Consider the following 22275-nt stretch of genomic DNA (forward strand, 5'->3'; position numbering starts at 1 on the left):
CCCAGTACCGCGCACGGTGCTGCCCACGCGGTGTTGCCGTGTGCCGGGGGCCTGCAGTCCCCACAGCTTCCCCGGAAACAGCACGGGTGTGCCCAGGACACCTCGGCAGGGTCCAGGTGCAGGCCCGAGGCACCCACTTTCCATTGCCTGCCCACAAGGCAGAGGGCACTATGAGCAGCAGGGACTGGGGGTGCCCTCCGGAAGCAGGCCCCGGCCTGTCACTGCCCACTGCCGGCTCACCCACTTTCAGGGAGCTCCAGTTTTCACCTGTAAGTGTCCTTTCTGGGAAACAGCTCTTCAGTTTCTTAACAAACACAGCAAAGTATTTAATCATACTCATTTCACAAATATTTAAATCATTTATTGTCATTAATTTACAGCATTTCAATATACACACTGCACGGAAGTACAAATAGCTTTTCAAACACTGGCAATGTGCTTTCCGGTATGCGGCCAGCTGTCAGCCGGGTCATGGTCATTAAGGATATGCCTTCTGAGTACTTAAATGCTAATGGTTACAAATTTTGTTCTCTTCAGTTTTTCACTAAGTATATTCTTACAGATAATACACATATTACTGCAGATAAAACCTTCATTGAGAATTATTAAATTGATTGCATATTTGTGCTACTCTTTCTGAAGAGAAGAAAATATTCAGTACTCATAAGGCAGCAGAGAGCTGGTTTAGGGACTCTGCTATGTCTAGAAAAATAGTCCGGTTAGTAAAAATAGCATTCCGCGTGTTTTCCTCAGCAAGACTATTCATGATGGTGGAATCCGTGACTCGGCAACAGCAGCTGGCGATGCAGTCCCTTCAAAGGCCGGTTCTTCATCTCCCGTTGTTACGCTGAAGCCTTTTTAGACATCCTGGGAAGAAGCACAAGGCAAAATCCAGTGAGGAAACAACTTCTCCACCAGCCTCAAAGGTCAGGAGGGCTTTAAGAAAGGGCATGGAGAGCTTGGTGTACCCGTGTTTCAAGTCAGGATTTTACAGAAACAGTGATCTCCTACTTCATGCCAACGTTCCTGTTTTAATCAGTGACTTTTCACTGTGCTGTATTAACCGCCCAATCACTGTTTCAAATTCTTGGCATAGTTTTGCTCTGAATCAAGTCTCCCCAGCTGCGGACGCACTTCTGTCCACACCCACACCCTAGAGGTTTCTGCTCCACTCCGCCCAGCTCCTCAAAGCACAAAGGGTGAGAGGGGTCTGCTCACTCGTGCCGGATCAGCCGTCCTCCCTGGATGAGCTGTGCTACTTCATTGGTGGCGTGGCAGGCGAACAGGAGCCAGTTCCGAGGCTGCACCTTGTAGGCGAATCTCATGAACGTGAGGGAGTAACAGCAGAGGGCTGTCAGGACACGCAAGACAGAGTGTGACTGACAGCCGCCAAGATCGAGGGCTGCTGGGCCGACTGCCTCAACACAAGAGCCTCTTCTGCTACAACCTTTGCATGCTTCCGCAAACGGGAAGCTCATGAGATGGTTTGCCCCGAAGCTGGGTACGCTGCTGTTTATTAAAGTCAGCGCGCAGACATCAGTTCTGAGCTCCTTTTCTGTCCCCTAGAGTTGTTTACGGAGAAGGCAATGGCACCCCACTCCAGTACTCTTGCCTGGAAAATCCCATGGACAGAGGAGCCTGGTAGGCTGCAGTCCATGGGGTCGCAAAGAGTTGGACAGGACTGAGCAACTTCACTTTCACTCACTCTTCTCACTTTCATGCACTGGAGAAGGAAATGGCAACCCACTCCAGTGTTCTTGCCTGGAGAATCCCAGGGACGGGGGAGCCTGGTGGGCTGCTGTCTATGGGGTCACACAGAATCGGACACGACTGAAGCGACTTAGCAGCAGCAGCAGAATTGTTTATAGTCTGTTATCTGAAAGACCTGCCATTTAATCCCCTCAATATGTTTTACAGTCAAATATTAAGAGTTTCAAGTAAACTTAAAGATACTTTTTCTGAATAAAGCTCAAGAGGGACACACTCTTTAACTGGGGTACTAAATCTGAAAGGCAGACAGGACCCTAACAAATTCTTCTAAACACAGGAGCCCAGTTTCTCCCTTCTGTGTGACATAAGGTCTCTCGAAGCCAGCAGGCTCTGTGGTACTTTCTAACGTGACTGCAGTATCTGGGGCAACAAACTTGAAACGTACGCAGGAGCTGTATCATGCTATAATTATACATAAAAATCCTCCCAGTTATTCACATCTGCGTCCTTACCAAATGTCATCCGCCCACTGATAATCTCTGGGGACTTCTTCATGTCATTGATGGCGGCAATGGGAAGACCCCAGTTGGCTACTGGGCCCCAAAAGTGCTATAAAAAATGAGGAGAGAAAAAAGAGGAAAAGTGAAGATGGAGCCATGAACAGCTGCAACTTCTACCTTAGATGGTAACGCGAACTGTGCAGTTAACCCCTGGGTTACCAGGCAGGCAGGCACTGGGCTGTGGAAGTACTGGCCTATGAACCAGCAGTTCTCACAGGTGAGACCCCAAACCGAAAGGAGCAAGCACTTTACCAAGGTCCCTGCTAACTTCCAGGTGACAGTTAAGTAATCTCTGATGATCTCATTTAGAGAATTTTCAAATGAGATCAACTTCTTGCATAATTCAGTCTTGCCACAACTGAACTTAGACCTTGTTAGAACTATTCTCTGCAATGTTTAAATCTATCAGAACTTCTTTTTTCAAGTTTTCATTAAGATATGTGTCAGTATCTCTTAAAATACAGACCCTAAGTTGCATACTTTTTCTGAAGAAAATAACTTAGAAAGGGAAGAAACTGCTTTCAGTTCATATGATCATATTCAGATCAGAGAACCAAAAAATTTATACTTGGAACCTCAGATAGTATGAAATAAAGATTGAAAAATACTTTTAAAATAATAGTAGCAACCTATACTTAGATAATGGACCAACCGTTTCTTACCTGCAACCACAGCCATCACAGGGCACCAAGACTTAGTTGTCCGTGCTGAACAGCAGTGACAGCCAATTTAATTTAGTTTCTGAGGCTGAAATAAGCCCAGGGGCTTTCCCTATTAAACTAAAACTTGTCTTATTTATGCACAATTTGCAAATAACACTTGAAGTATGAAGGAGGGAATCCCTGGCGCCAGTGGTTAGGCCTAAGTCTCTCACTTGGGAGGCCCAGGTCTGATCCCTGGCTGGGGAACTAAGATTCCCACAAGCTACGTGGCACAGCCGAAAAAATAAAAGTAAAATGTGAAGGAAACCACACGTCATTGGCTAAAGACCCTTTTTGGTTATCAGAACATTAAGCAGTGCTTTATTTCTGCCTATCCCAGCATTTAAGATAAATTTAGACTGCAGAATACATTTCTAGATCTGCATTTTTTAATACTGACCAAGATTCATTAAAATTCAAAACCTCCTAAGAATGAGAAAGGGAAATGCAAAAAAAAATAAATGAGAATTACGTTTGTCATGATCTAATACTTTGAAATGTTTGCACGATATGCTTGACGCAAGCACGAGGCCATGCCTTGAGAAGCTATCCAGCGTCAGAGCTGTCCTGTGCCATCATGCTGGGAACTGTGGCGTCCACGTCTGAGTTACGGACCCCGTGACTTAGGCACGGCTGCTGCACAGAACCTCTGGGGTGCTGGGGTGGCTAATTAGTCCTGCTTTCAGACTGGATTCTGTTAGATACGCACGGCTGAAGCTTTCCTAGTTCCGGTGTCTAGATGGGGGCTGGCCGTGTCCCTTCTTCCTCACCCTCCAGACCTCTGGTGACACAATGTCTCCCCCTCCTCACCTGCCTACTTCAGGGCGGGGCCTGTCCTTCCCTTGTGGCCCCTCACTTTATTCCACATCATCTTCTTCTCCACTTTTTTTTTACCATGTCAGTCTATTGCCATCACTTGCTGTTTAACTGTTTCCCATCACTCTGCTCTGCTCAGCGACCTCTGAGCTACACATCACGCACACGGCTCCCTGCGGGGCTCGGCCATGCCAGGCGTCTGCATCACCGCTGTGGCCAGACAGTGGAGGCTTTGGCGTGAATCTGAAACCTGAGGCAGGCCGGGGACTTCCTGTCACACGGCAGTGCTCACAGTTTCACTGGCCTGAGTGTAGGGTCATGTGACACAGGGTTCTGCAAGTCAAGGGCTATATATACACTTGTGGTTATAAGCACTGAGCTATACCTAAGATACATTTCTTAAAAAGAACATAAACGGTAAATGTAATTTCAACACTAGTTACGAAATTATCTAACTGCAGAATCCATCTTTTCTATCTAGTACGAGGTTCCAGTTGTCACTTTAAGAAATGTTAAGATACATTTCTTAAAAAGAACATAAAGGGTAAATATAATTTCAACACTAGTTACGAAATTATCTAACTGCAGAATCCATCTTTTCTATCTAGTACGAGGTTCCAGTTGTCACTTTAAGAAATGTTAAGATACATTTCTTAAAAAGAACATAAAGGGTAAATATAATTTCAACACTAGTTACGAAATTATCTAACTGCAGAATCCATCTTTTCTATCTAGTACGAGGCTCCAGTTGTCACTCCAGTTGTCCACTGGAGTAACATCTGGCCTGTGCTGCAGATGGCTGTAGGTCAGTGCTGATCCTCTAGGGAAGTCAGCGTCCAGAGGAGACCCCAAGGACCCAGGGGGCACTGGAGGCGCCCCCGGCCTGAGGCCTGCAGGATGGAGGCAGGATGTGCTATTTCCTGTCCATAACTCTGCTACGGCACAAAGTCTGCAGAAGCCTTGAGCGAAGGAGAGATAGGCTCTTACCGTACTATTTCGTGAGGAGCCGCCGAGGTTCGGACAGGAAAGACATAGGGAAGAAAAAAAAAAAAAAAAGATCAGATGCTTTGAAACATTTCAGTTTCTTTAACGGCACACGTGTCCACGTCTCAGTAACAGAACAACAACACAAGCAGCACATTTTTAAAAAAGATGATTTAGTGGTATTTCTAACAATAACCTTGACCTAACGAAAGTAAACCTTAATTTTATCAAAAATAAACTTAATCCTTAAAGCCAGGCTATCCAATAAGAATATAATGCAAGTCACACACAGGAGCCACATAAGGAAGTTAAAGATTTCTAGAAGCTATGTTCACAAAAATGAAAAACAGGGGTTAACCTTATTTATTCCAATGTTTCAAAATATTTTAATTTGGACATGTAATCAAGAACAACCTCACGATGAGGCATTTTACATTCTTTTTTGACTCTAAGTCTCTGAGATCCAGTGGGTGCCAACACTCCCGGGACACCTCAGCCTGGACTGGCCACCCCCTCCAAGCTCCATGGCCACTCGGGGCTGGGGGCTCTCAGACTGGACAGCACGGCTTCAAGGGAACATTTGAGAACAACTAGTCACGGCCACTCGGGGCTGGGGGCTCTCAGACTGGACAGCACGGCTTCAAGGGAACATTTGAGAACAACTAGTCACGGCCACTCGGGGCTGGGGGCTCTCAGACTGGACAGCACGGCTTCAAGGGAACATTTGAGAACAACTAGTCACGGCCACTCGGGGCTGGGGGCTCTCAGACTGGACAGCACGGCTTCAAGGGAACATTTGAGAACAACTAGTCACGGCCACTCGGGGCTGGGGGCTCTCAGACTGGACAGCACGGCTTCAAGGGAACATTTGAGAACAACTAGTCACGGCCACTCGGGGCTGGGGGCTCTCAGACTGGACAGCACGGCTTCAAGGGAACATTTGAGAACAACTAGTCACGGCCACTCGGGGCTGGGGGCTCTCAGACTGGACAGCACGGCTTCAAGGGAACATTTGAGAACAACTAGTCACGGCCACTTGGGGCTGGGGGCTCTCAGACTGGACAGCACGGCTTCAAGGGAACATTTGAGAACAACTAGTCACGGCCACTTGGGGCTGGGGGCTCTCAGACTGGACAGCACGGCTTCAAGGGAACATTTGAGAACAACTAGTCACGGCCACTTGGGGCTGGGGGCTCTCAGACTGGACAGCACGGCTTCAAGGGAACATTTGAGAACAACTAGTCACGGCCACTTGGGGCTGGGGGCTCTCAGACTGGACAGCACGGCTTCAAGGGAACATTTGAGAACAACTAGTCACGGCCACTTGGGGCTGGGGGCTCTCAGACTGGACAGCACGGCTTCAAGGGAACATTTGAGAACAACTAGTTGGACAGAAGCACAGTGCTGCAGAATTCTATCCACAACGAACTTTCCACTCTCACTGACTAACAGGCTATCGCCAGAACATAAGCCCCTAAAAATAGGCGTGTAATTCTATATCTGTTCAGACTGAAACTCTGGTCCAAGTGACAGCCAGCATTCACAAGGCATTCAGACAATGTTTGCTGAATGAAGAGAAAAATCTTTCAATGTTAAGTGAATTGTTTTCCTGAATGTTAAAACTAATGCCATTCAGAAATATGTCAAGTTACTTTTATTGCTGAAAGGGTAGTTCTTCTTTCCAGGACATAGCTGAATAGTTCTGTTAAGGCCAACTTTTATTAAAATGCAGCTTACTTCCCTGGTGGCTCAGACAGTAAAGTGTCTGTCTACAATGCAGGAGACCCGGGTTCGATCCCTGGGTCAGGAAGATCCCCTGGAGAAGGAAGTGGCAATCCACTCCAGATTTTCCATTTTCTTGCCTGGAAAATCCCATGGACAGGGGAGCCTGGTAGGCTACAGTCCATGGGGTCGCAAAGAGTCAGACACAACTGAGCGACTTCACTTTCACTGAAAGAATCACTGGAATAAAACGATAAAAATCTTTATACACACAGTCACATCCGAAGAACTCATCTTGTCCTTTTGTTCTTGGGCATGTCGCATGATTCCCCCAGCCAGGAATGAAACCCGCGCCCTGCACTGGAAGCGGAGTCTCAACCCCTGAACCACCAGGGAGGTCCCTCCTCTAGTTGTTTCGAGTTAGGGCTCAAGAAGTTCTAATTTTCAGCATGAAAGTACTTGCCAAAGGTGCTGACAATACACTGCAAGCAGCTTCCAGTATGAACTACGACCAGCCTAGAAAGAGCCCGTCTTTCACAGCTAAGTGAGCTGTTTTCACAGACGCCATTTCCACTGGGGAACAAGCAGGTCCCATCTGAGCACAGGGCTTTACTGGGGAGCAATGTCCTAAGCCGGTCAGGGCAGGGTCTGGCCGTTTACAGGCTGCAGTCACCTCTGGGGTTGCTCTCGTCTGTTCAGGGTCTGAACACAGGCCTTTTATTCATCGATCAATGACCAATGGCTGTTTGGTTTTTTTCCCTACAAATTATTTCAAAAATATTCCAAGATGTAGTTCTTAAAATCCAAAATGTCAACTTGATAATTTAGTTTTCAATTCAGAACTGTCTCCTTGGATTGTACAACAGTTCAAACTCTACCCTATTTTACAACAGGCGACCTTAGGGCAGATCATAGAGGAATGTGAAGGAGGAATTACTTTCTGCCACCATTTCCTGCTCCGTATGAAAGTCCTATGTGAAGCTGATCACAAAAATAATGTTGATCACATCACTTTAATAGTGGTTTAATGATTATAAAACGACCTTGAGAATAAAACTGTTCTAAACATCTTTGGGAAATACAAAAATCCATAACTCAACGTCTCTTAATTCTGCGTCAGAGTTGTCCAAAACGTGAATCAACTATCAGCCAAAAAATCTAAAAGGACATTGGTGCAGGGCCAAACTAGAAAAGAAAAGTTTCCCAGTATGTGTGAATATCTGTTCTAAAGAAAGATACACCTAAAAGCATACAGACTGCGCCTGGGGACAGGGACATACACTGGAGAGCACCCTCTCTCTCCACTCGGGACGCGCCTGCACTTCAGAACAGAACAAAACACCCTCAAAACAGACACAGGTTCTCCCGGTTCACCTGACCTTGCATTTTCATGAAGGAGAAACCAGGTAAGAATGTTGATGGAGGGACTTCCATGGTGGTCCAGTGGCTAAGACTCTGCACTCCCAATGCAGGGAGCCCCAGGGTTGATCCCTGGTCAGGGAACAAAACCCCATCTGCCCCAGCTAAGATCCCACCTGCCCCAACTAAAGACCCTACCTGACCCAACTAAAGATCTTGCACAGCCAAATAAATAAATACTTTTTTAAAAAAGCAGAATGATAATGGAGGTGACAGAGGAGGAGGACCAGGACCACCCTAAATAAACGTTGCCTTCTGTCCCTCCTTTATCTGAATGCTGCTCATCTGGTCCCAGGTCCGTCCCACACCCATTTTTATTTTCAACAAGTCTCCTGGGTGCTGCCAATTTGCTTCCTTTTCCTAAAATTACTGACAGTAATTGTTAGCTTTCTCTGCAAGTACTCTGGGTAATTTAGGTAATTTATAACTCACTTATGCAGTACTAAAAGGATCCTAGCATAGTCTGTCTGTATCGCTCCTGAGAGAAAAGTAAGATTCTGAGATATTCTAGACCGCAACTCTCTTAGAGGCTGAAAACGGTGATCACCATTTCATTTATTCTCACCAACTTTTACCTGATTTTCTACTTCAAGTTAAAATCAGGGAGTTTTCACAAATCATAATGTGTGATATTCAATTGGTCAAAACTAAACTGGAAGGGAGAAAAGAGACTCTTGTGGCCAGTTCTGCTTCAACACTCAGCCTCAGAAACTGTTTGCAGGTCATTTACGTGACGGGAAGCAAAGCCAAGGGCAGGGCGTGGAAGCTCGCGGCAGAGAAGGGAGACACACACAGGAGAGGAAGTGCAGACACAGCAACAACACCTTCTTTTCAAAACCAGTCTTGTGCGTAAGTGCCTCCCTCCAAATCTTAAACAGACATTCCTGTCTTGGCTTCACAACTTGGGCGTCCAGAGGCTCTCGACGTCTCAACTTCTCTGCGTGGTTTGGATCTTAGTTTTCCCGTAAGGCCAGCGAAGCGCTGGACCATCTGATGTCTGAGGACCATTCAGCTGTAACATTCTATTCTATTTGGAAAGATTTCTGTTTCCCCCTGCAACTTCTCCCTTGGGTATTAAGTATAAATTCTTAAAGCTCTCCTGGAAGCTTAGAAGTTAAAATTAACAGAATAGAAAACCTTATTAACTGGAGAATACTCACTGCAAACACCCAACTTACCTGGGGTTTATAAGAGCATGCTGACTGATATACTGATTTTCTAACACTCATGATCTAGGCTTACTTAAGAAGACCTCCTTTGCACGTATGTCACATACACATCCATTCACTCCTCCAGGAAGGGGATAAATCTCTGGTATAAACATGCACAGACTGACACACCACAAAACACACATCCTATCTCCAAGCTTAGCTGCTCCTTCAAATTTAGTTTTCTTAATTCAGGAGGGAGAATGAGAGAAGACGACCCCCCTGCCCCCCTCAAAAAGCTATCTTCTTTTGCTTTCCACTGAGAAGGTATGTGAGGAAATAGTTTATTCTTCTTTAAAAAGATAACAGAATAGAGATCCAGAAAGTTCTTGATTCAACATTTTCATTAAGGTAAGAAGAAGAAATCAGGGAAAGGAAAGCTGAAAGGCACCAAAAGGAGAGTACCAGGAACCCAGGGACTAAGCATGGAATATTCATAAAAATATGTTAATAGAACATTTCCTTCGGTAAGTATACACAGCACTATGCTGTGTCATCAAACAGTTACCGAAGCACAAAAACCAAGAAATTTGTCCAAGACGACACAGCTGGAAGCAACGGGGCTCGGATTCAAACCCATCATCAAATTCAGCACTAGGCGCAGTAACGCTACCAGCGCACACAGCAAGACTATTGCAGTTCCGTAAGGTTTTAACACTGAGACCCTATTTTGATGTCCCAGTTGTCCGAGTAATGCCTTTTAGAGCTGTTTTCATCCACACCAGATCCAAACAAAATCCACACACTGCCTTTGGTTAGAGCCTGCTCTTTCAACTCAGGTTTCTTGACCAAAAAAAAAAAAAATATATCAACATTTTAAAATACACTTGAAAATTCACTTCAGTAAGAGAGGCATTTCAATCTTATTCAGAAGATGTAACTGACAGGAGTTTATAATCTATGTGAAACATGATTTTGAATTTTTGCTGCATATGTCAACTCTGTCGTTAGTAAGATGACTTTAAAACTCTACAACAGCTTTACTTTGGAAAACCTCTATACCCCTTTGGCAGGCTGTAAGAAGGCTGGAGCTCTTGAGTCGTCCAGGATTGCAAAGAATGTAGAACTGATGAGACGAGCAGGCCCAGAACCCCATTTCTGATTGGAGGAGAATATGAAATTGTCTTCTTATTGCTTCATTTGCTTTTCCAGAAGCAAAGCAGGGGCTGTAAGGAAGACTGGAAGAACAAACAGGGGAAACACCCCTCTAATAAGTTCTGGAGAGAGAAGTCTGTCTTTCTAGGGAAAAAAGCTAATACAAGAGATTCTGATGAAACTTTTGATACCAGTCCTCAAACCTGTCCTCAATCACCGCTTGGCAGGCTGGCATGAGATCCCACTGCTGCCAAGAACAGCAGAGCAAACAAACCCAGTAGGACACTCGCTTCCTCCGCTCGGTCCACAAAAGTATTTCCAGGTAAAAATACACAGCTTCACACCTCGTGAAAATGAGGGGGACCCTGTAAGGGCTTTCTGGGTACAAAAGCCCCTCCATGCCCCCACTTCTTGTTACAGAAAAGGGCTTTAGTCTCCAAGGCCTTCCTGAAGTTCCCAAGGGCAGATTCAGGCAGTTACTAATGGGGAAAGTGAGGAAACACAGCAAGAAGGAAATGGCAGCAAGAAAAGTACGGAAAGAGTAAACAATATTTCAGCGACAAACCAAGTCCTAGCTCCTCCTAAAGGGATACACACAACAGTCTAACAGACCTTTGAGCTGTTCTGCAGGAACAAAGACCCCACCCATGGTGGGGGTGGTGACTACATTCCCACCATGAGAAGCTGGAACTGGAAGGTTGTCATTAAGATTCCCCAAATCACCTTGTTACGTCACCACCCGCCAGTCGGAAGTCCACAAGCTGGTCACACACCCTGCAGCCCTCGCTCTTCTGTTCCGTGTCTTTAAGAACCCTTTCTTGAGAGTCATCTGGGAGTCTGGGTCTTTTGAACATGAGCCGCCCCTTCGTGGTTTGCAGGGATCCTGCAATAAACACGGCACTTTCCTTCCCCACCATGCCGGGTCAGGAGATTGGCTTTGTTGTGTATAGGGTGCATAGACTCAAGCTCTGTTCAGTAAAATCCACATTTATGATTTTAACTTTTCCCCTAACAGGAAACTTTTAAAAATGTTTCTGCTACAAAGACAGCAAGATATAATAGAAATACACAGTGATTTGGGGTTTCCAACTATTTTCACACCCCTCATCTGGTTTAATGTTCTCAACAACCCAGTGAGACAGGACATTGTGATTAAGCCCATTTCATAGATGGGGTAAATAAAGTCCACTGGGATTGACTGCTGGGGATACCTTGGCCTGAAGTCATTCTTCGGAAGCACGTTCCTGGACGCTGCGATTCTCTTCCTCATTTAGTCGGAGCTTAATACAATGAAAGCAATGCTAGAGAAGTTATACAAACATTAAAGGTACATGAACTTAACCTCTGAAAAAAGGTCACACACATCAAAGCATTCAACCGAAATGCTTGGCTCTCAGACACCTATCTAGTAGAAAAAATATAAATTTAGAAAAGTGGGGCTAACTCTCTTCCTTGAAAATACATATATTCTACAAACTCTTCCTAGGTGATCCCCAGCATATTTCTAATGTGGATAAGATTTCGTTCTTAATTACACCACACAGCTTTATCTTTAGTTGTCCTTAACTATTAGGAAGGCTCATCCACAGGAGAAAACATCAGTAAAACCTAAGGTAGTATCTGAAGCCATAGGGAAACTTAACTGCAGGGACTAAGCACACAGCCTCACATGACAACTTTGCTCAGACTTTCCAGGATATTAACCTAATAAATACTGTACTCCACAGTACTAAACATCTATCTTAATTAACCACAGTCCTATACAAGTACAGAAAGTTTTTTTTTTTTAGAAAACACAAGAGTGAAGTTCTTGATCCCAAATTTACGGCAGAAAATTATTTTTCTTACCCTACTGATCTTTAAAATTAGAAGTAAACAGTATTTGCAATAAGATTCAGAATTTTTAAAAATTATATATATATTTCTACTGGTAAATGAAGCCGCCTTCATACTGTACCCTATGGATGGTCACACTTTTTAGCTGTCATTGAGTGAGTGAGTGAAGTCGCTCAGTCGTGTCCGACTCTGTGACCCCATGGGCTGTAGCCTACCAGGCTCCTCTGTCCACGGGATTTTCCAGGCAAGAGTACTGGAGTGGATTGCCATTTCCTTCTCCAGGGGATCTTCCCGACCCAGGGATTGAACCCGGGTCTCCCGCATTGTAGACAAACGCTTTACCGTCTGAGCCACCAGGGAAGTCTTTTACCTCTTTACTATATTAAACTGTTGGAAAACACTGCAGCGCTCAATTTACCTAGATTTAAGAAAATCACACAAATAAAAACTAAAATTTAAAATTATTCTCCAGGGAAGAATACTGGAGTGGGTTGCCATGCCCTCCTCCAAGGGACCTTCCCCACACAGGGGCTGAACCTCTTTAGTCTCCTGCACTGGCAAGCCGGTTCTTCACCAGTACCGCCACCTGGGAAGCCCCCAAATAAACTATATAAAACGGCTTTGAAGTTTTATGAAACATTTTGAAATACAAAGCAGGCGTCTCAAGGCTAGAGATAGAATTAAAATACAGAAAGTGTCTTCAGGCCTTTCATCCCGCCAAAGCCCTTTCTACCTGGAGTGGAAAACACCATGTAAAAAAGCGTGCGCTTGGTTGGCAGAATATTCGTCTGTAAAACTGTGTTGGATATGACTCCCTCCCACCCACGCCTGACCTCCTGAGGCTGAGAAGCGCGAAGGACGAGTCGACCCGGCGGGCTCGGTGCCCTTGTGGCGGAGAAGGAGCCCTGGCCCCCGCCGCTCCGCTTGCCCCGCGCGACTCCAGGGCGCGCCCTCCCCGCGCCCGCCCGCCGCACACCTGCCGGGCAGGTGCCGGGAGGCGGAGCCCCGGCCCCCCTCGCCGGACCCGGCCGGCTCTCAGCGCTCGCCCGCGCCGGGGCTCCACCTGCGCCCCACTGTCCGGAGGCCCCTGCGCCGCGGCCCCTCAGCCGCCGGCCCGCTACCCCGGGACCCTGTTCGGCTGACTGCACTCCCGCCCGCCCCGCGCCCCTCGTCACGCACGCCATCGGCTCCGGAGCCCGGAGCCCTCTGAGGGTTCAGGGTCCGGCCGGGGGACTCGTCCAGGTTTTGGCCCCGGGGGACTCGTCCAGGGTCCGGTCCCGGAGGACTCGTCACCTCAGGAGTGACCGGACTCCCGCCCGCCCCGCTGCCCGCGGCGCCCCTCGTCACGCGCGCCATCCGCTCCGGAGCCCGGAGTCCTCTGCGCGTCCAGGGTCCGGCCCCGGGGGGACTCGTCACCTCATGAGGTAGTCCCGGAAGTCCTTGCTCCGGACATAGTCCGCCGCCTTCCGCACCAGCGCTCCTGCCATGGCGGTGCCGGACACCTAGCTGCCCGCGGTGCCCTCGCCGCAGCTCCTCGGATCCCAATGACACCCGGCGAAGCGGACAGCGCGGACACCGCACCCTACCGCCCGCGCGCGTCACGACAGCTCGGCCCCGCCTTACGGCCGCCGCCCGGCTCTCGGCCTACTGGAGGGCGCTGAGCGCGAGACGGCGGCGCCGATTGGCTGGCGCTCGCCGCACACCTCCGCCCCGCCCCTCAGAGGCGGTGCGCGCGGGGGGGAGGGGGAGGACCGCTGCCGTAAAACGGCTGGGGCCCGGCGGCGATTGGCTAGCGGTTGCTAGGCAGCCGAGCGGGCGCGCGCCGGGCGGCAAGTGACAGCTTCGTGGCTCGCGGGTCTGTTCTCGCCGCCCACAGGGGCTCGCTACCCGCCTCTCGTGGGCTTTTGCAGCGGCCGCAGGCCCCGGAAAGGCGGCATGCCCAGAAGCCGCCCTCTGTACCGGCAGGGGAGTCGGTCACAAGCTCAGGACCGACGCCGGAGCTGCAGAGCCATGTGCGGGGCGAGCCGCGGGGAGAGGTAGACGTGGGAGCGCCCGGCTGTTCTGAGTTTGGTTTGTATTTATTGTGAATGTTTTACACTGGCCCAAACGGTGGAGGAATGAGTCAATTTAAAGGCCTTTGGTGGGGAGAAAGCAGGGAGGGGCGGCGGGCAAGAGGCCCTGGGGCATCTCTGGCAAAGACTTCAACTGGAATGTAAACACCATTATTATTTATTTATTTTTAATATGGGAGGATGGGAAACGATTTCCATAGCCACCAAAGGGACAGAGTCAAAGAAATAGGCCTGCGTCCTTTCCACGGAATGCCTAAAAGGTAAGGGGGCTGTGCCTTCTGATATGAAAATACAGCCCGCAGGACCCTGTGGGGCCTCCTGGGGAGCGGCCTTCCTCCCCGCCTCCCCCGTTCTCTGCTTTACCAGATAGTAGTATCTGATGCACATTTCCGGAGTTGCTTTATAGATATGAAAACACCCCACCATAAGGAAGATTTAACTACCGTGAGCATATAGTCCCAGGCTGCATGGAGCCAAAGACTGATAAAGGTAACCCCTGTGACACCACCCTGTTCCCTCACCATCAGCCAGTCAGAGGCTTGTGCACCAGGTGGTCACTATACCTTGCTATTCAGAGTGCTTTGCCAAAACCTTTCAGGAAGTTTGGGGTTTTTAATTTTTTTAAGGCTTTAGCCACCTAATTCCTTGCCTAGCCCTGCAGAAAACCTTTCTCTCCTCCAAATGCCAATGCTTCTGTTTGTTTGGCCTCAGTGTGGGACACAGGAACTTGTGCTAACAGAAAGATATTTAAGATATATAGGAAAAAATTAAGGTGCAGAATCCCGTGTGTAGTATGCTACTCATTTGTGCATAGAGACAAAGTGTATAAATTTGTGTTTCCAAAGATCAAGAGAAACGTTGGCAATGGCTGCCTCTAAGGGTGTTAGGGGGTAAAGATCGGAGGTAACTATCCTCTGAGTACCCTTTGTTCCTTTTGAAACTTGTACAACGAACATATGCTATCTATTCAAAATAAATATTAAAGAAGAAAAGAAATGCCCTTGAGAATTGAAATAGCAATCATTTCATTGAATCAGATGTATTTTCTGTTAGGGTGAGTAGAAAAGGCAGAGGAACCAGAGATCAAATCGCCAACATCCGTTGGATCATCAAAAAAGCATGAGAGTTCCAGGAAAACACCTACTTCTGCTTTATTGACTACGATAAAACCTTTGACTGTGTGAATCACAACAAACTGTGGAAAATTCTTCAAGAGATGGGAATATCAGACCACCTGACCTGCCTCCTGAGAAATCTGTATGCAGGTCAAGAAACAACAGTTAGAACTGGACTTGGAACAATAGACTGGTTCCAAATTGGAAAAGGAGTATGTCAAAGCTGTATATTGTCACCTTGCTTATTTAACTTATATGCAGAGTACATCATGAGAAATGCTGGACTGGATGAAGCACAAGCTGGAATCAAGATTGCCAGGAGAAATATCAATAACCTCAGATATGCAGATGACACCACTCTTATGGCAGAGAGTGAAGAACTAAAGAGCCTCTTGATGAAAGTGAAAGAGGAGAGTGAAAAAGTTGTCTTAAAACTCAACATTCAGAAAACTAAGATCATGGCATCACTTCATGGCAAATACACTGGGAAACAATGGAAACAGTGACAGACTTTATTTTTTGGCACCAAAATCACTGCAGATGATGATTGCAGCCATGAAATTAAAAGACACTTGCTCCTTGGAAGAAAAGTTATGACCAAGCTAGACAGCATATTAAAAAGCAGAGACATTAGTTTGTCCACAAAGGTCCATCTAGTCAAGGCTGTGATTTTTCCAGTAGTCATGTACGGATGTGAGAGTTGCACTATAAAGAAGGCTGAGCGCCGAAGAATTGATGCTTTTGAACTATGGTGTTGGAGAAGACTCTCGAGAGTCCCGTGGACTGCAAGGAGATCCAACCAGTCCATCCTAAAGGAGATCAGTCCTGAATATTCATTGGAAGGACTGATGCTGAAGCTGAAACATCAATACTTTGGCCACCTGATGCAAAGAACTGACTCACTGGAAAAGATCCTGATGTTGGGAAAGATTGAAGGCAGGAGGAGAAGGGAACGACAGAGGATGAGATTGTTGGATGGCATCACCGACTCAATGGACATGAGTTTGAGTCAGCTCCTGGAGTTGGTGATGGACAGGGAAGCCGAGGTCCATGCGGTCGCAAAGAGTCAGACACGATTGAGCAACTGAGCTGAGGGTGTCTACAGGTTACACTAACCTTGATCTTCTGTGAAAGTATACCTTATTACACAATATCACAGTCGCATAATCACACCAAGAAGATTGTTAGATTCCACTGGTGCTTCATGGTAGTAGTAGGAACTATGACCTAAAAGAAGCAAAGGGGTCTTGATTGTTCATAGTGTCATTAATAAGAGCAACCATTTGTTGACCAGGAAGCACTTTTCAAACAACTTCCTCCTCCTCCTCTCATCAACTCAGAAGGTGAGTGTAAGGAATGGGCATGGCTCTCAGCTGCTGCTGCTGTGGCACTTCGGTCATGTCCAACTCTTTTGCACCCCCCTGCAGCCCCACCAGGCTCCTCTGGCTGTGGGATTTCCAAGGCAAGAATACTGCAGGGGGTTGCCATTTCCTCCTCCAGGGGATCTTCCTGACCCAGGGATCAAAGCTGGGTCTTCTGTAACTCCTCCGTTGGCCGGGGGGTCCCTTACCACCAATGCCACCTGGGAAGCCCTTTCTAAACAAAATCAAACTGCATCTGGGTTCCCTGAACTCTGTGGTCCAGTCTTATTCCCTAAGGTTTTTCTTTCCCTCCTGAGCAGTGGTTCTGAAAGGAGCTGTTAGAGGAACCTGGAGCCGCAGCCTCAAAGCCTCAGGAGGTCCAGAGAGCGGCCCTGAGAGCTTTGTGGGTCAGTGAGAATGCAGAGACGCTGGCGAGGGCGCCTGCCCAGTCACCGCTGTCCCCTCAGCCTGCCTCAAAAGACTCGCCTTCCCATTAGGGCCTCAGGTGGGCCTCTGAGCTTCCGTTGGCTTCCCATTGTGTGGAGGAGGGTGAGCTGGGGTATTCAAGTAAAGGAAAATGCTGGGTAAGTTCAGTTCAGTGGCTCAGTCGTGTCTGACTCTTTGCGACCCTGGGGACTGCAGCATACCAGGCCTCCCTGTCCATCACCAACTCCTGGAGTTTACTCAAACTCATGTCCATTGAGTCGGTGATGCCATCCAACCATCTCATCCTCTGTCATCCCCTTCTCCTGCCTTCAATCTTTCCCAGCATCAGGGTCTTTTCAAATGAGTTAGTTCTTCGCATCAGGTGGCCAAAGTATTGGAGTTTCAGCTTTAGCATCAGTCCTTCCAGTGAATATTCAGGACTAATTTCCTTTAGGATGGACTGGTTGGACCTCCTTGCTGTCCAGGGGACTCTCGAGAGTCTTCTCCAACACCACAGTTCAACAGCATCAATTCTTGGGCACTCAGCCTTCTTTATAGTGCAAGTCTCACATCCATACATGACCACTGGAAAAACTATGCTGGATAAAGGAATATATAAGTATCCTGGTAAGTAGCTCACCTGCGATCTGAACCCAGTTCTTTTATTCTGAGCATCATACCTTGTCCACTATTTCAAATGTTGGGACAAAGAGAAAGACTTCTTTCATGTTAAGAGTATCTTTGCTACTTTAAATATGGAGCTGGCACTATGGTCTGATGTATAAGAGATCCTAGCAGTAGATAAGAACCCCAGCTACACTATTTCCTGAAGCTTCAGAAAGGCTGGCCCCACCCCACTCCAGCTCCCTGCATGGAAAGCGGGTATGAAGCGAAGATGCTGATGTCACTGGCTATGTTGGAGCTCAGGTTTGCAGAAGCAACTGCAAAGCCCTCTCAGCTTGTGGGAATCTCGCACGCCCACCCAGGTTCAGGACAGGCAGTCACCGCCGAGCTCCGACAGTGCTGAAGCCCGAGGTTGCGGGGAGGCTGACCCCCGTGCCGAGCACGTGCGTGCCCAGCGCCGTGCTGGCTTGTTTACATGCAGGGTGTACATTGTCAGTGCTTGTCAGGTAGAGGGGTGGGGGGTCCCCCGTCTGCGTGTCCCACTGGAGGGTTTCAAGGCATGTGGCTCTGCGGTGCTTTGTACGGTAAAAGAGCTTCCATGTGGAATAAACAAGCTGCAGTTTCTTACCTAACTATCAAAATAGCAAAAAAAAAGCAAACAGATCTAATTATAAGCTAACACACTGAATTCCCAGAGAAGGTGATGGCACCCCACTCCAGGACTCTTGCCTGGAAAATCCCATGGATGGAGGAGCCTGGTGGGCTGCAGTCCATGGGGTCCCGAAGAGTCAGACACGACTGAGCGACTTCACTTTCACTTCTCACTTTCATGCATTGGAGAAGGAAATGGCAACCCACTCCAGTGTTCTTGCCTGGAGAATCCCAGGGACGGGGGAGCCTGGTGGCTGCCGTCTATGGGGTCGCACAGAGTCGGACACGACTGAAGCGACTTAGCAGCAGCAGCAGCAGCACTGAATTCCACAGGTTACTAATCATAGCATCTCTTCTTCGGTTGTTATGATGAAAGAGGCAACTTCTGAAGAAGTACTTAGCAGATGATAAAAGTGTTCTAAATAATAAACAACAGAGTCCCATCGTATAGCACAGGGAGCAGCTCTTCAATATTCTGTGATAAACCATAATGGAAAAGAATATGAAAAAGCATTTGTGTATACGTATAACTGAGTCATTTTGCTGTACGGCGGAAATTGACATTGTAAATCAACTGTACTTCAGTAAAATAAATTTGTAAGTGTTTTTGTCCTGTTGCCCATTTTTCATTTTGGCCAAATAAAATATGCCTTTCTTTGGTTCCGGTCAGGCAGGCACAGGTCAGTTTGGTTAGCTTAGTATAATAATTTAAAGAACGTGGTAAATGAGTAAACCAAAGAATCCTGGAGTTGAGAGAGGGCCTTGACACTTAAATTCAAAAGCCAAAGTACGGGTTTCACATCCGAAGGCAGAGCCAGCCCCTGCCCTCCCACCTGTAATGAATCCGATGTACTGCCCCCAGGGCTTGGGGAATCCTTTCAGATTCTTCCCGGTTCCGGCTGTTCTTCCTCAGTTACTCGGTACTACTCAGCACAGAGAAATCCCAAAGAGTCTTTCACAGCAGGGAGTCTTCACTCCGCCTAGTGGTTCAGTAATTTGCTAGTGAATCAATGGCAAAGGAATAAAGAAAATAGAACCTTCACTCTCTGGCCTTTCCGGCTGAAGTGTGTGACATTTCAGGCTCCAGCATCAAGGGGTGTAGCCCGGCCCCTGAAAGGTGAGAGGGGCTGAGTCCCCCCGGGGTGCCTGGCATCACCCAGAGTGGCTGCTGCTGGTCACGGGAGACACAGGCGTCGCACAACCTGAACACAGGCAGCCTCCCCGCCCCGTGTCTTCCAGAGTTTCAGGGGGGAAAATGGTGAGGCCAGTTTTCTCGGTCAAATGTATCCAAAAACTTACTTGATTCAGACAAGGTTAGTTTCTTCTGTAGCTCTTCTGAATCTTTACTAAGGTCCTGGGAATGATGGGATCATAAAAACACGCGTAGCATTCCCCAAATTCCTTCCCCACAGAGCCCTTTGGGAAGGAGCATCTTACAGATTGTCCCTCTCGGGGGTCCAAGGCCCGGGTTCCTGCCTCCAACCCTCCGAGCCAGGGTGCGGGAGGAGCTCAGACCTTCCATTCAGGCCGACACCCCACTTGCTCTTTAGCTGCCTACATGGGACAAGTTCCTCGAACCCCTCAGGCCTCAATTTTTTAACCTATAAAGTAGAAACAAACATCACATCATACATGTTGCTGAGCTTTTGTGAGAACAAAAAGCAGGGATGTCTGTGGGAGGACACACTGCCAACAGCCGATTCGGCTTCCCCGCGTCCCCTCAGGACGTCAAGGTCCACTTCTTTCTTGTGTCCCCCTTCGGACAGCTTGGGTCTGGGATCCTGCCCACCCACCTGTCTTTTGCTACTGGGTTGCTTGTTTGATTTTTCTTTTTCTGGAGAGGCTGTACCTTGCACCACCCTTTAATCCTCTGAGTTTTATCTTCGCTCCAGAAGGACAACGATGGAGAGAGGTTGTTGTTCAGTCGCTCAGTCGTGTCCGACTCTTTGCGACCCCACAGACTGCAGCCCGCCAGGGAGAGAGGGTGTCTGTGTGCATCTGTGTCCTCAAAGGGAGGTCGGAGGTGTTGGAGCTGGCTGGGTCCTCATCTCCGCCTCTCCTGCACAGTCACTGGGCTCTGTGTGCGCTGAAAACCAGGCTGGGGGAAAACCAGGCCTGCAGAAACGGTGGCTCCCTCCTCCCACACAGACATAGCAGGCGGTGGGAGCCGCCCACCTGCTCAGACCCCTGCGTGCTGCAGGCAGAGCGGTCCCAGCTGTGGAGGTGGGCTTGGGGGTTGTCTGGAGCCTGGAAAGTCCTCTCATTTTCTGCTGACGCTGACCTGAAATTCTGCCTTTGTGAGGATGCTGATGGAATAGGAAGCCATGCTTGGAGGGGCTCCCCCTGGCTAAACACAGGACGGTCTGAGTATCCAAAGTACTGACTCTAGACAGTTGAAATGTGGGAGCAATTCTGTGAATTCATGATCCTCCAGGGAAAACAAAAAGGTAGACGGTCCACAGAACACGGTATTTTTAGAAATCAAATATCCATAAGGGACTTGTATCTAAAATACTTAAAGAACTTCTACAACTCAATAACACAAAGACAAAAAACCCCAAATAACCCTGTTAAATAATGAGCAAAGAAGGACTTCCCTGGTGGTCCAGTGGTTAGGACTCTGTGCAGGGGGGTTGGGTTCAATTCCTAGTTGGAGATCTAAGATCCTGCACGCCATGCTGTATGGCCAAAAAAACAAAGATCGAATAGACATTTTTCCAAAGAAGAGGTACAAATGGCCAATAAACGTATGAAAAATGCTCAGCAGCATTAGCTATCAGGGAAATGGTAATCAAATTCATAATTAGATACCTCTTCACACTCTCCAAAATAGCTACAATCAAAGCGAATGGAAAACAGCAGGTGTTGGTGAGGACACAGAGAAATAGGAACCCTCGTGCACGGCTGGAGGGAAAGGAAAATGGTGCCTCTGCTTTGGCAAACAGTCCAGCAGTTCTTCAGAGGATTAAACACAGAGTTGCCTTGTGACCCAGCAATTCCATGCCTAGGGACACACCCGAGAGAAGTGAAAACATGTATCCTCAGAAAAACTTGGTCAGGAATGCTCGTAGCAGCATTATAAACCATAGTGAAGAAGTGCAAACAGCTCGTGTCGGATCAGCTGAGAGTTGGTAAATATGAAGTATCTGAGCCGTGCTACTGCACGGCCGGTCCTTGCAAACACTGCTGAAGTACAAGAAGCCAGACACAAAGGGCCATCTGTCCTTGATTCTGGGCTTCCCTGATAGCTCAGTTGGTAAAGAATCTGCCTGCAATGCAGGAGAACCCGGATCGATTCCTGGGTTGAGAAGATCCCCTGCAGAAGGGATAGGCTACTCACTCCAGTTTTCTTGGGCTTCCCCTGTGGCTCAGCTGGTAAAGAATCTACCTGCAATGCAGGAGACCTGGGTTCGATCCCTGGGTTGGGAATTTCCCCTGAAGAAGGGAAAGGCTACCCATTCCAGTATTCTGGCCTGGAGAATTCCATGGACTGTATAGTCCATGGGATCGAAAAAAGTTGGACACAACTGAGCGACTTTCACTTTCTCTTTATCCTTGATTCCACTCGTATGAAGCATCCAGGGTGCGCAAATCCACAGACACAGTAAGTTGCCTGGTGGCTGCCTGGGGCTGGGAAACAGGGATGTTAATGCATCCACACTCTCCTCTTGGGGTGATGAAAATGGTCTGACATTGGTTGTAGTGATGGTTGCACAACTGTGGCTGTGCTAGAAACCACTGGCTTTTATACTCTAAAGGGGTCAGTTGTAGGATATGTGAACTATATCCCGACAAAGTTAGTCTTTAAAAACTTAACAGAGGAAAAAAATCTTTAAGACAATGCAAAAGGAATTCCCTGGGGGTCTAGGGTTTGGAACGCTGCACTTCCACTACAGGGGTTGCTGGTTCGATCCCTGGTGGGGGAATTAAGATCCCACAAGCTGTGTGGTGAGGCCAGAAAATAAAGTAAATGAA

At 47.7% G+C, this 22275-nt stretch overlaps 1 protein-coding gene and 1 long non-coding RNA gene across 4 annotated transcripts; one reads left to right on the top strand and one right to left on the bottom strand.

Annotated features, from left to right (window-relative positions):
- Positions 1-339: 339 nt before the first annotated feature.
- MPC1 (mitochondrial pyruvate carrier 1) lies at positions 340-13671 on the bottom strand. 3 transcript variants are annotated; one of them, XM_059889847.1, is made up of 5 exons: positions 13468-13597; positions 4775-11495; positions 2223-2319; positions 1219-1351; positions 340-867 (listed from the first exon to the last, which is right to left on the bottom strand). In XM_059889847.1, exons 3-5 carry the CDS (start codon positions 2263-2265, stop codon positions 843-845), a joined length of 201 nt encoding a protein of 66 aa, XP_059745830.1. In that variant the 5' UTR covers positions 2266-2319; positions 4775-11495; positions 13468-13597; the 3' UTR covers positions 340-842. The 3 variants fall into 3 exon arrangements, with proteins under 3 accessions (XP_059745830.1, XP_059745831.1, NP_001070510.1); NM_001077042.2 differs by having other exon boundaries at positions 347-867; positions 4775-4778; positions 13468-13671; XM_059889848.1 differs by lacking the exons at positions 4775-11495; positions 13468-13597 and adding an exon at positions 2933-2952.
- Positions 13672-13677: 6 nt separating this feature from the next.
- LOC132346149 (uncharacterized) lies at positions 13678-18909 on the top strand. The gene is made up of 2 exons (XR_009495894.1): positions 13678-14121; positions 15177-18909. It is a non-coding gene; the product is annotated as an uncharacterized lncRNA (long non-coding RNA).
- Positions 18910-22275: the final 3366 nt, after the last annotated feature.

The sequence above is a fragment of the Bos taurus genome, chromosome 9, assembly GCF_002263795.3.
Source record: "Bos taurus isolate L1 Dominette 01449 registration number 42190680 breed Hereford chromosome 9, ARS-UCD2.0, whole genome shotgun sequence".
NCBI lineage: Eukaryota > Metazoa > Chordata > Mammalia > Artiodactyla > Bovidae > Bos > Bos taurus.